General features: G+C 38.9%; 1 protein-coding gene across 3 annotated transcripts in view; it reads left to right on the top strand.

Annotated features, from left to right (window-relative positions):
* DLC1 (DLC1 Rho GTPase activating protein) overlaps positions 1 to 14,422 on the top strand; it is a 665,949-nt gene that overhangs the window by 615,499 nt on the left and 36,028 nt on the right. For all 3 annotated transcript variants that reach the window (XM_082244040.1, XM_082244041.1, XM_082244042.1), the window contains one exon: positions 9,743 to 9,814. In XM_082244040.1, the coding sequence (XP_082100166.1) occupies positions 9,743 to 9,814 (72 nt within the window). The remainder of the gene's footprint in view (positions 1 to 9,742; positions 9,815 to 14,422) is intronic.

Here is a 14,422-nt window from a genome sequence, read left to right on the forward strand (position 1 = left end):
GAAATCTCTAATCTCATCATAAGTATGCTCAAGTACAAAGGAGCAGAAGGAAACGAAGAGGAAATGTCAGAAAGAAAACATTGGCTTTCTAGCATATTGGGTAAAATTATCAGCAATCCTAGGCATGCATAAGCAGAATTGTATCCCTAGAATCGGGTGATTTCCAGTGGGGGTCATGAAGAGTTGACTTGTCCAGAGTTCTGCAAAAAAAATATGTTCCATTTATGTACACTTTTTCAGCATCATTTTTAAAATTGTGTTCTGGAGTCCACCTGTAATAGCGAAAAATGTAGTTTTGTCTTTTTATAATGATGTATACCTAATAATTTACCAAAAGCGGAATTTCAGCAAAACCTTATTTTAAAATTTGGGTAGAATCAGAAAGGGTTAGCATCTTTGTCACCAGGACAAAATGTGAAGGCAAACCCATGTGTACCAGGGGAGCGGCCATACTTCCTCTTGATACATGTAGACCTTGCTTTATTCTGTGATTGTGCTTTACTTTTTCTTTCTGTCATTTCAAGTTTGTTAGCCTACTCCGATACATTGAAAACATTGGACGTACTAATATAGGTAATTGATTTGATCTGACCAGCTGTCCAAAGGGAAAGTTAATCATGCATCATACATTCCCCTTCAGCAGACCATACATGGTTTTCAGTTTTTATTTGTTGATCCAGCTAAACGAAAGACTGAACTGATCCCCCCCCCCAACCACTCATTTGTTGTGGATGTGGGAAGAATCCCCCCCCCCATAGTGTTATCGTATTCTAACAGCAAGCCTTCCCAGCTGTCAGAATACATTGATCAGCATTGCAGCTGATTGGCTGCATGTTCTGATCAAGCGAAGATTTGCCAACAAGCCGATTCATGAGAAGTCAGTCAATAGATTGACTTCTCATGAATGTAAAAGGCCATCCATGGATTGAAATTCAGCCACTTCCTGCTGAACCAGCTAAATTTCAGTTTGTGTATGGCCAGCTTAAAAATATAAGCTAAAGTTCTGGCATCCATTGGCGCAGTGTATTGCACAGCAGAGAGGATTTGCCATCCATTTTTTTTTCCATTAAAGGCATTTATATAGTGCTGACAGCTCTTTACATACTCACATTACACATGCATACATTCACATCAGTCCCTGCCCTCAGTCCAGGGTCCTTAACTTGCATGCATACATACTAGGGTCAATTTAGTAACCTCCCAGCATGTCTTGGAAAATGAAATACCCAGATTAAATTCAAGAAAAGAGAAAATATGCATCAGTCCTCCATCCACACTAACAAGCTGCAGCTGCTACTGGCCAATAGTTTTCCAATTTGTCCATTCAACAGAGGTTGCGAACGAAATTCTGTCGGACAAGGACAGCCACACACTGATTGAAATTCAGCTGGTCCCTTCTGAACTGGAGGAGTTTTTGATCCGTCTTTGGCCAGTTTTGGAAAATATACAAAAAACAATAGACCTAATTGGATTTTTAAAAATAGGCACTGTTTTCTTTGATTAAAGCAAAATGTAGCTTCAACTTCGAAATCATTTTTGCAGTTTGTTTTTGACAGATTGGGTTTCTCTACAGTTTGACATTTCAGTTTGTTTTAAGGTGACACTTTTAGCAGTAGAACTTTAACACCTGGAAAGGTAGACTGATATTACACAGCAGTGAATCTGCACATCCTCACAGCAGCTGGCAGGGCAATGTCCCTAAATAAGCCAGAGGTGCTGATAAGAAAATCTTCCCCTGCTGTTCCTGGGAGCCAGGATGACCAGGAGGATGTCTGAGTTCCAAGGTTGTAGGGCCATCTGTTTGATGTGAGTGCTCTCATTAACCCTTGCATCACCAGGCAGTACTTTGATATTTTAGAGGCCGGGAGGAGTGCTGTTTACTGATTAAATACTTAAATGTTTTATCCTTTAGATTAATTGTATGCTAAAGTCCACGGAAGTAGCTTGATATTGCCTAATGGTTCCCAGCTCTGTATACAAAGGAGATCTGCTAACCTTCATTGAAACAAGCAGGGCAGCTTTGTGAACCCAGCTAACAAACAAGGCTGCTTCCAATAAAAATTTCCTGTTTCCTTCCCTCTCCTGTGCCTGTTGCATGCTTTTTACAATACAACATTACGTGAGCGATTTCCTGCTGCATGCACCGAGCTGCATCTTCCAGAATTCCTGTTCACACAATGAGATGTTATCTGCCACATTCCAATCTGGAAGATATAAATCCAAAGTAAGGATTTGCAGGCCGGATATTCTCAGGGCCAGGAATTGCTTTGCCACCACTACATCATCTATAAACCTTTTGCTTCTTGATATACTTTTAAAAACATTCACTACAAATGTGTCCTAGCCACCATAAGCATTCTTACATAGTTACATAGTAGGTGAGGTTGAATAAAGACAATAGTCCATCCAGTTCAACCTGTGTGGGTGTGTGTGGCCGTAATCATCTCACATAGCCCTTAACGTCCTGATCCTTGAGATGTAAGTCTTGAAAGCCACCATACTACCCGCAGAAACCACCTCTTGTAGTAGAGAATTATGTAATTCTTTACATATTTAAAACTGCTCTGTGGTCTAGAATTTCCTTTTGTCTGAAGTGAAAAGCAGAACCTACTGTAGGGTAGCCTATTCTAAAATGTTTTATCAAATGTGGAGGAATTTCTGTATGGCTCATGACTAGGATATTGATATGGTATGATTTTGGTGCTCTATCTTATCAGGGCTAAAGAAAACTGTGTACCTAAATAAATATCGAAAGATAATTTTAATATTCAGGAGCTAAAGCAAGTATGGATAGTAGCTTTGATTTTGATAATTGATCTTGTACTATATCAGCTTCATCAATATAAATGTGTCTATCTCCTCCATTCTATTCTTGGTTAAAATAAAGCAATTTGATTGTGGGCTGACCGTACAGTAGTGGCAGAAAAGAATGTGAGACCAACTGGTGGAACTGCTCAAATCTTTTCCTGTTTGTAACAATAACAGAGCTTTTGTCCATTATCAACTACACTGTTGGCTGTAAACCATGAAGAAATTCTGTCTTGTAAATTTTTTTTCTATTTTTCTTATTGAACAATTCTTTTCATGTACGTCTACAGACTGCCTAAATGGAATTCCTGGGTCTTTTCTATTCATTTGTCGTAACTCCTAGAATGGGCCAGTTTTCAATAGTGGTGCCCATGCAGCAGTCCTACGTGCTACTGCTCATGTGTTTTTTTTAACCTGAGGCAGGAGTAAACGGCAGAAAATCTGTAAATACATGTCTGTTATTTAGAAGCCCCTTCCTCCTCCATTTTCTTTAATTACTTGTCCAAGGTGTAAATCATTTTGGCTGCAGAGCTGGAACCCCTAACCAGGGATTAATACTACAACACTTTCTGTACTGTGCAAATCCACCAGGCTAATTAGGACTAGACAGTTTAGAAAGACTGCATTTCTGCTTTTGTAGCATTCCCTGGACTTACAAGTTTGGTGACCTTGACCTGCCCATTATTAAATATTTTAAGTGTTAGATTTTAAAGGTCAAATGTCTGAGGGTTTTTCTTTAGCCCCGAACATGATTGTGCTGGAAAATGTGAAGTGTCATCCGCATACATTGGGCAGTAATCGTATCCTAACCAAGTAGGTGGTAAAATTGTCTAGTCAATTGTGTCTAATTAAGTCTTTTTGTTCTGGCCCATCAAGAAAACTGAATGTAGTCAAGGCTGGATAAACATTGTGAATTTGATTGCTCACCACCTGCTTGCTTGATTAAGCAAAATGTGAAAGAGTCAGTGTTCATTTCACTCAATAGAAATTTACTTTACCCCATACCACAGGCTTGGCTTAAATCCACAGATTTAGACATTCCTCCCAAGAAGATTTGATATATATATTAAATTGGTAGGACAGATATTTGAATGTGTTACCTTCAGAACACTATCCTCAACTGATTTTTTTTTTCTTTAATGCTAAAAAAAAAAGAAAACTATAATAGAAAACAAATACTTGGTTTTAAAGTTGGTACACCTAGGAACATTGTACTGAATGCAATGCCGTCTGTTATCATCAAGGTTGACATCTAGCATTTGTTTGTTTACTTCTATGGTAGGTGGGAAAAGCTACAGAGAAATGAGAAATGTGGAGAGTCAAGGTATCCTCCAAAATGATCAGTGGATCATGATACTTCAATTTGTTATAGATGGAACAAAAGTCTGAACAAGCCTTTAAAACACTTTTTTTTTTTTGTAACTTTCTTCATGTTGCATGAAAGTTATTCTGGCGCAGCGCATCCTCTAACTCCCTTTGAGTATTCCCACTGAACAAAATCATAACCGGACTCAAAGATATAAGACTCTTTCTATGTACAAAGGCCTATTTCTCTCAAATATTCACAAATCTGGCTAAATCTGTGTTAAGCCCCGTACACACGTACCGATGGTCGGCTTACAAATGTTCCTCTTTTCTCCCCGGGATGTCGGTGTCTGCTGAAAAGTGCAAAGACAGCACAAGGACAGCACAAGAATTTTGTCCGCCGACTGCAGAAGTGATGTCATGTAATGGTTAACTTTCCCTGTGTTTTCTATTTTCTGAGCATGCCCAGTCTTGCAAATCTGCGGTCTGTCGGCCGAATTGTGTACTGACAGGCGAACAATCGTCCGTTCTGGTGTCGGCATACAAATATTTTCATGTTTGCACGAAAGACTTTTGTCCGCGGATTGTGCGCAGACATCTGTCGGAGGCACCATACTAACACGCGTACAATCGGCAGATCCTTCGTCCACCGACGTTTGTATGCCGACGATCGGTACGTGTGTACGGGCCTTTAGTGAGCACTTCTTCTTTGCCGAGATAATCCATACACCTCACAGGTGTGGCATATCAAGATGCTGATGAGACAGCATGAGTATTGCACAGGTATGCCTTAGGCTGGCCACAATTAAAGGCCACTCAAAAATGTGCAGTTTTACTGTATTAAGGGGGGGGGGGTCCGAAACCAGTCAGTTTCTGGTGTGACCTCCATTTGCCTCACGCAGTACAACACATCTCCTTCACGTAGAGTTGATCAGATTGTTGATTGTGGCATGTGGATTGTTGGTCCTCCTCTTCAATGTCTGTGCAAAGTTGCTGGATATTGGCAGGACCTGGAACATGCTGTCATATACGCCGATCCAGAGCATCCCAAACATGCTCAATGGGTGACATGTCCGGTGAGTATGTTGACCATGCAAGAACTGGGATGTTTTCAGCTTCCAGGAATTGTGGACAGATCCTTACAACATGGGGCCATGTATTATCATGCTTCAAAATGAGGTGATGGTCATGGATGAATGGCACAAAAATGGGCCTCAGGATCTGGTTATGGTATCTCTGTGCATTCAAAATTCCATGGATAAAATGCACCTGTGTTTGGTTGTCTATAACATACGCCTGCCAATACCATAACCCCACCGCCACCATGGGCCAATCGATCCACATCGTTGACATCAGCAAACCGCTCACCCACACAACGCCATACACGCTGTCTGCCATCTGCCCTGTACAGGGAAAACTGAAATTCATCTGTGAAGAGAACACCTCTCTAAAGTGCCAGAATGCCATTGAATGTAAGCATTTGCCCACTCAAGTCGGTTACGACGATGAACTGCAGTCAGGTCGAGACTATGATGAGGAGAACAATCATGCAGATGAGCTTCCCTGAGACGGTTTCTGACAGTTTGTGCAGAAATTCTTTGGTTATGCAAACCGATTGTTGCAGCAGCTGTCCTGGTGGCTGGTTTCAGACAATCTTGGAGGTGAAGATGCTGGATGTGGAGGTCCTGGGCTGGTGTGGTGACACGTGATCTGCATTTGTTTGGCCGGTTAGATGTACTTCCAACTTCTCTAAAAATGCCTTTCTGAGACTGCTTATGGTAGAAAAATGAACATTCAATTCACAGGCAACAGCTCTGGTGGACATTCTTGCAGTCAGCATGCCAATTGCATGCTCCCTCAAAACTTGCGACATCTGTGGCAGTGTGCTGTGTTATAAAACTGCACATTTTAGAGTGGCCTTTTATTGTGGCCAGCCTAAGGCACACCTGTGCAATAATCATGCTGTCTAATCAGCATCTTGATATACCACACTTGTGAGGTGGATGGATTATCTCGGCAAAGGAGAAGTGCTCACTAACACAGATTTAACCAGATTTGGGAACAATATTTGAGAGAAATAGGCCTTTTGTATACATATAAAAAGTCTTAGATCTTTGAGTTCAGCTCATGAAAAATGGGGGCAAAAACAAAAGTGTTGCGTTTTATGATTTTGTTCAATGTATGTTTTTAAATGGGGTCCTGATATAATTAATTTGCTTATTTAACTCACTCTAGTCTAGCAGCCAAGCAACATTTGCTTCGGTGGAGGACAATGGAAGTTTAATGCCTAGTACACACAATCAGAAAGTCGGACGAAAAATAATGCTTCCGAAGCAATTGTAAGATAATCTGATCGTTAGTACACAGCTTTCTAGAACCAAGCATGGCAGTTCATGCAAAACGATCTAAAGGGACAGACGTGAAAATTTGTCTTAGACGGTACCAGAACGTACGAATTTTGTTTAATCAGTACAGTATTTGTCCAAAAAATCAGAAGACCAAGATCAGGCAAGCTCAGAAACTTCAGAATACATTACAATACAAACTACACAATAAATCACTTACAAAGTCTTATTCTGTCGTGCAAGAATTTTTGTAACTTTATTTTCAATATGAGACTAGTTTGCAAAAAAAAAAAATCATTCATCTGATATTCTCATCGTGTGTATGAGGCTTAATTTCCATTCACATTTTTGCTGAAAATATGCACAGCTTTCTAGAGTAATTTGTGTACTTTTCAGTTCCTTGCTACACCTAATGAATGATGTTGCAGGCAATTCTGAATACACCACAGCACTCACACTGTATTTAAATATCTCCATTGCCGACAATGAACCGTGAATTTAGATGCACTTTCTCAAGAGCGAATTGTCCCTTAGGCACCAGTAATAATATTTTACATGCCTTGGTAGTTTAGCTCCTGAGAGTCCTATATTTCACTTTTTATTTCAAATGACATTGCTTTCAAATACTAGCAGGCAATTTTTGTCAAACTAGCAAATAATGAAAAACTCTTTGACCTCCATTCCAATGATTCAACAGATTGAATTCCTTTTTTAACTTATCTCTGGCATAATATCACCCTTGCCTTTGGCATGAAAGCTAAGAATCTCAGCTTAGGCATTTTTTCTCATTTAGTTGTTTAAATACTTGTAAAGTTTTAGTTTTTATTTATTTATTTTTTTAAATAAACATGGCATATGGCAATGGAATTGCACAGAGCAGCCTCGATCCTCCTCTTCTCGAGCCCCCACATTTGGCATGTCATTGTTTTTTTTTTTGGGGGGGGGGCGGGTACCTAGATTTGACAGGTACCCACTTTCACTTCCGCTCGGGCCACCTAGGCTGCTGAAGCGGAAGTTTCTCGACTCCCTGCAATCTTCTGGGACACTTCACAGGTCCCAGAAGATTGCCCGGCCACTAAGGAAGCAAAGCACGACATGCGCAGTGCGCACCCGGCTGTGAAGCCGCAAGCAGTCACAGCTGGGTGCCCACACTTGTGATGCCGATGCCGCAGAGAGAACCGGGAGAGACCGCTGGCCGCATCACTATATCATGGGACAGGTGAGTGCGTGTTTATTTAAAGTCAGCAGCTACACTTTTTGTAACTGCTGACTTTTAATAAACACAAAAATGACTAGATCTCCGCTTTAATGCAGGGAATGCATTAAGGTAAAAAAAAGTTTAGGCTTTGGAACCACTTTAAAATGTCAGCATATTGCTTTGACATTCAAAAGCATCCAGTGTTATCCAGTGATGCTTTAAACTGGCCACGCTCTATTTGATTTTGAACGATTGTTTGCCTGAAAATTCTCAATACATTTGAGGACTTGATGAATGTCATTTGAAAGTGCTTCAAAAATGTATTTGCTTAAGCATTCAAATTTAGAATGAATGTAAATTCCCAAACATAAACCATATACCCTTTTAGAAATTCTTGTTCATTTGAGAAAAATCCTGCGCCTTCAAATTTTCCCCCTTACTATGGTTGAAAATAAACGCCAAATTGACAATTAGAAAAACAAATGTTCTTAAAGCTAAAAAGTTCAAATTAAGTTCTACTAGTGTATAGACTGCTTTAGGGCTCATTTAGAATTACATTTTATACTGTTCATTGTAAAAATAAAAAAGGGGAATGTTACAAAATACTGTAGCTCATGTGTTTAATACATTCATGCACCTATGTGTGGTGTGTTTACCTGCACTATACATTGGCACACACCTGTGTGTGTATGTGTGTGTGTGTATGTGTGCGTGTGTATATATATATATATATATATATATATATATATATATATATATATATATATATATATATACTTGTGAAATCGGATACGTATCATTGTTACTCAGTTTATCAATTAAAAGCAATAAATATTTTGCCTTTTAAATCCTAAGAATGCCATGGAAGGCTCAAAATTGTGTGTGTGTGTATATGTATGTATATATATATATATATATATGTATATGTATGTGTGTGTGTGTGTGTGTGTGTGTGTGTGTGTATATATATATATATATATATATATATATATATATATATATATATATATTATAATTTTTCTTTTTTTTTTTTTTTTTTTTATAAAAAGTGCATATGAATGCCTTAAAACTGAACTATATCCAAATAACTGAGCACACAGTTGAAATGCATACAAGTGAATTGTTTGAACCGTTCGAAATATTCAGTAGTTCTTCTGATTCTCAGATCCCAGTATAATAAGTACAGTACAAGAGAGCTTGATCATAGACTGAAAATAAAACCCATTGTATGCCCCTATATTAACCGAATTTTAAAAATGTTTTTGATTACAGAAAAAAAAACCTATTCATGATAATTGCTTATTCTGACCATCTTTGCCTGGATGAGGCAACACTTTCATCAGTGCGGATAGGTAGACATCAGATGGTTATCCACTTCTGAGGGAACATCGAGGCTAGTTAACCTTTCCTAATATCCAAAGATGGCTCCTGGAGTGAGCCATACTTTTATTTGGGCACTCTGCCCGCTTAGTTTTCAAGCTAAAACTCCACAGCTGACCACACATTTATGTCTATTGGTGGTTTTAAATAAAATAAAAAAAATATGATTGGGTGTCTTGGCCTATGATTCACTACTTCAATTTATTTTTTTATTTTTTTTTAAGCCTTGTGTTGTCCTATAAAGTTCATAAACGAGCTTGGTACTCTTACTTGGGTGTTTAAAACTGTTTGTTTAAAGCCTTTAATGTAAATCCTCCAGTTATTACAAGGTTTGTCATACTTTAATATTTAATTACAAGATCGTGCAACATTTTATTAATGCTTGTTGACAGCTACATCCTCAACAAAGTCTGATTTTCATGAAGCCTTTAAGCATTTGTCGGACTTTTGAAAGAAACTGAATGATGTTCACTGTTACAGGACACGTGTATAAAATGGGATTTAATTAATAAAGGAAATGGTGAAAAGTAATCCCCCGTTTAAAAAGAGAAACTACCATGAATGACAATGGAGAAAGCTATGTCCCCCTTGTAGCACATTTGCATGTTAATACTGTTTCTATAGAGAGAGTAGGAGTCGTGCTAAAGAACTTGTTACTCTGCAAATCGCTAACAGTGGGGGTCTCTTTCTTTTTGTTTTCTTGCAGAAATAGAAGCAAAGGAAGCATGTGATTGGCTGCGGGCAGCAGGATTTCCCCAATATGCACAACTTTATGAAGGTTGGTGTTGTATGGCATAAACATGCTAAATAGACGCTTTTAAAATGATCAAATGTATTTTGTATTGCGTTTAATTGAAAAGTATTAGCCGTGTTCCTACTAAATCCTCACACAAATATTTAATGTCTATTAAAAACTGTTAAAAGATAAATAAAGTTAAATCCTATTGAAAAAGCCTGGTTAGTTCTGTTTTTATCTTAGTAACTGTATAGATATGATTCATACTTTTTTACAACTATCCATCTATGGGCCAAATGTGACTTATCCAGGCTGGTATTGTGACACACAAATACATCCTGACAACCACATTGGGAGTCTCATTGATACCAGGACAGTTAGGCTTTTGTGTACCACAAAAGACTTGTGAAATCGGATACGTATCATTGTTACTCAGAGTTTTATCAATTAAAAGCATTAAATATTTTGCCTTTTAAATCCTAAGAATGCCATGGAAGGCTTGAAATTAGACTAGTTTGTGCTGAATTGGACAACATATGAGCTGTGGTTCGCTCTAACCGTGGCTTGACAAAACTATATTAACAAATTGACTTTTGTCGAAGGAGCCAGGCAGGCGATTCTGGCGGAATAGTGACTACATACAGTCAGATGTATTTACTGATTTGACAGCAATGAGTGCTGGCTGTTAGCCTGCAGGGGAGATCTCTCAATCCACATTGTACAAGAGAAATCTATATTTGTATGGCAAGCTTGATATAATTGAAGTCAATGCAGGTCGCCCCAAAGTAGTACAGGACCCTTTTTCTAAGTCGGAGCGACTTGTGTCGCTCCTATTAGAACGGGTCCTGTACTATTCAATGGCTAGCGACCCACTGCGACTTGTTAGGCGACCAAGTCGCCTGACCAGTCGCGCTAGTGTGAATGGACCCTGAGTTAGCCTTATAAACTAGCTACAAACGTAATATAGTTTCTGGCTTTAAAAAGAAATTTAGGGAAAAAAACGTGTCTTTTCTTTTGTAAAACTTGTGCAGACTTCGCAGTACAGTATTCTCTTTAAATAGTTCTTCTCTTGTACACTTGGCAAGGTTAAAGAAGAAAGCTGCTATCCTGTGAGAAATAAATGTTTCGGTCCAGGAACTGAATGATAGCATTTCAAAAATTGCTACACAATAAACATTTCTAATACAAATAATTCATTTGACGAAACGGATGCATACTTGGATCCTTGGAACGTCTAGCACAGCCAAATACCTGTAGTCCAGGTTTCGTTTCCTCTGTTGTGTCTACTCCATGTCTTCCTCATACACAAAGGATAGTGTGACACACAGAGGTGGTCGTTTGTGTGTGTGTGTCAATGAACATACTTGCCAGCTCTGCGGGAGAAGAAAAACTCATTTCCTACAATTATACCCAATCATTAAAGAAACAGGCTCTTAGGTTAAAAGTTTGACTTCGTGGAAAACAGTTGTGAAGTTTGGAGGAAGTGACTAAGGTCTTGGACATTCATTCTAGAAATTCTTTTTTTTTTTAAATCTTTTGAGACCTTATTAAAAGTAATTTTAAGAACCGCTGAAATTCCCTAAACTGAAGGGAAGAATGGACCTTGTAAATGCTGGAAATCTTTCATGCTGGGAAGAGGTTAACAACGTCTAGTGAGCCAAAAATAACTAAGAAGGGAGATGTGCCTGCAGATGTAGGTCAGTAAAGGCCACTTCCTGGACAAAGCTTTAACTGTAGAGCTTTTCAATTGGTGTTCGTTTTGTTAAAAATAACTCTCTCCAATTCCATTGTATTTTGTTGAATATTGAATGATAGTAGGATTTTTCTTTCTAGGTCTACCTGAATCTAAAAATATACCTACTTTATTTTAAATGAGTTGAATTTTTATTTTATGTGACAGTAGCAATGAATTCTTAAAAAAATTATGAATTACACACAATCTGTAGGAAGCCGTATTTGCAGCTCAAAAGCGTGACAACGCTTTAGAAAGAGATACAAAGTAACAGCATGAAATAACCGTTTTAATGCTCTTTTTGGGATGCTCGAAAAAGTTGCTATTTCATGCTGTTACTTTGTATTTCCTGCGTATTGAATAAACTAGAGAAGTGCACTGCAACTCCTCAATTGGACATTTAATATATTGACCTTGAGAATTAAATCTCAATGTTTTAAATGCCAACATTTGTTGTCACATGATGCAATTATGTTTTTACTGCTTCTACAGATTTGATACGGAAGATTAGCATTTAAAATAGTATTCTAAAGTTATATTTTTATACTATAGGGAGCAGCAAGTTTTTTATGCTAGGAATCATGGTAATCATTGTTTCCCATCTACCCCTGCGGTATATTTGATATGTTAAACCTCACTAATGGTATTATACATACACTTGACTGTTTTGTAAAGTTATTAAACTTGGCTATTTTGCAAACCTGGTGAGCATGACCTCTTAGGCCCCTTTCCGATCCGCCTGTTAGTTTTTCAGGCGGACCGGATCGGATGCTGCATGAAGCCCTATGGAGCTCCGCTGACACCCACTGCTATCCAATCCTGTCCGTGAAATCTGGACGAATGGAAACCCCATTTTCCATCTGTCTGGAGGTTCGGATAGGATCGGATGAGAATGGACAGGCGGTCCATTCTCATCCGATCTCCCCATAGAGGAGAATGGGGATCTGACAGCTCCGTCTCTGCACACAGAGTGGAGGCAAAGCTGTCATCCGCCAATCCCCGGCTGAGCAGAACAGACCCCGGGCACACACCGCCCATGTGAAAGAAGTTTATACTCTCACACAACTTCTTAAAGAGATTCTGTCAATATCACTAGAAGTGGCTACACCTACTGGTAAACACGACCTCTTATAGCAGTGAAGGTGAACCTTGGCATCCCAGATGTTTTGGAACTACATTTCCCATGATGCTCATGCACTCTGCAGTGTAGTTGAGCACCATGGGAAATGTGGTTCCAAAACATCTGGGGTGCCAAGGTTCACCATCACTGTTTATAGTCTCACACACCTTCTTAAAGAGATTCTGCCAATATCACTAGAGGTGCTTGCACCTACCTGCGACAGCTTTTACTGCTATGTCCTAATGCTGGGCTGCTCCCTTCCTCCCACCATCACCCCACTGCCACCATGACCACTAGGAGTTTTGCCTGTTCATAACAGCTTGGCATTGGACCATAGCAGTGGGAATTGTGAGGCTGCTGAAGGGAATATTGCCCCCCTTTTTTCTTTTTGTTCTTTGTCACTTAAGTCACTTTAAGCAGGAATTGATGTTCTAAAATTGTGAAAAAAAGAAATGGGTGCTGATGTGCAGTGTGTTGGTTGCAATAGGATAATGCTGTTTTTTGAATATTGCTTCGGGTTCATGTAAAAAGGCATTGTGAAATGCTACTTTTTGTGTTTAAATACAGCTCTACTCAAATGTATGCATTGAAGGCAAAACACATCAAACAGCTGCATTTGACCTTTTTTGCCTATAATGCAAACCGATCTTAACTGGACCTGCTGTATAATGCAATGCAAAGCAGGTCTAACACAGCCTAAAGCTGGCCATACACTATGCACATTTTGTACATTTCCTGAGGATCCGGTCAAAATGTGCTACATGGATAATCCTGTTGCCAACCTTCCTCCTGATTTTTTAAGGTGTTGGATGGAAAGTTGGCCGAGCAGCATTTGCATCCATTCAGCTGCAGCTTTTGTTTGGGTATTGTGTTCAGACAGCCGCTGGAGCCAGCTGTTCAAATACAGTAGTAGCAGTAGAAGTTTTGTCCATGCAGCATAGCATGGATGGAGGAATCTGTTTTGATTTTTTTTTTTTCTGATTTCAGCCTAAAGAAAAATATTTAACTGTGTATGGCCGGCCTTGGAATTTATCCATACTACACTATTAATGCGTTTTCTGCAGACTTGTGTTTGGCATGTGCTTCAAGTGCATGGCAGACACAGGCAAACAACGCCTGTCTTCATGATCTCTAAAAGACCCCATGATGTATTCTGCATGACTCTTATTTAAAGTTGTATTGGCAGAGTATCATAGTTGCAGTGTTCACTGTTGAAGCCATACCCAAGGTAACAGGCCAGCATTCCATATTCCTTCTAATAGAGACCCTTTTTTTCTGCTACTCCTTTCCGCACTGTCCATACAAACCCATTTCTATCCATTATGCTTTTTCAGAGCTTGACAAATGCTTTAACCAGCTGTTTAAAGTTTGGTTACTGCCAAGTATATCACGTAAAATTCATTCTGCAGCAAAAGCTTTTCACCATCAATAAGAGGAAGTGTGAATATAGAATACCCAAACATCACATAAAAAGAAGGAAACATATGGGATGGTCGGTAAACCCGGATGGAACTCAATTACTGAAATTACTTTTACAGTTCTTCAAAAATGTAACATTATATAAATAGAGTTGTGTATCCATATGGGAATACTTACCAAATGAGCTATCCTTTTAAAAGAATAGAATTAGTCTGCTTACAACGTCATGGTATTCATGTAGCAAACAAGCTAGTTAGTTCTAAGCATTCTTTCATATTTAAGATGGCTTTTAGGCAAATTTGTCTAAGCATTCCCAGTTTTTCCTTCATTTCTGGCTGCAGCAGAAACCAACAAAATCCTCTTTAGATTCAATGAGCTG

This window comes from Pelophylax lessonae (genome assembly GCF_965119305.1).
Source record: "Pelophylax lessonae genome assembly, chromosome: 1".
NCBI classification, from domain to species: Eukaryota; Metazoa; Chordata; class Amphibia; order Anura; family Ranidae; genus Pelophylax; species Pelophylax lessonae.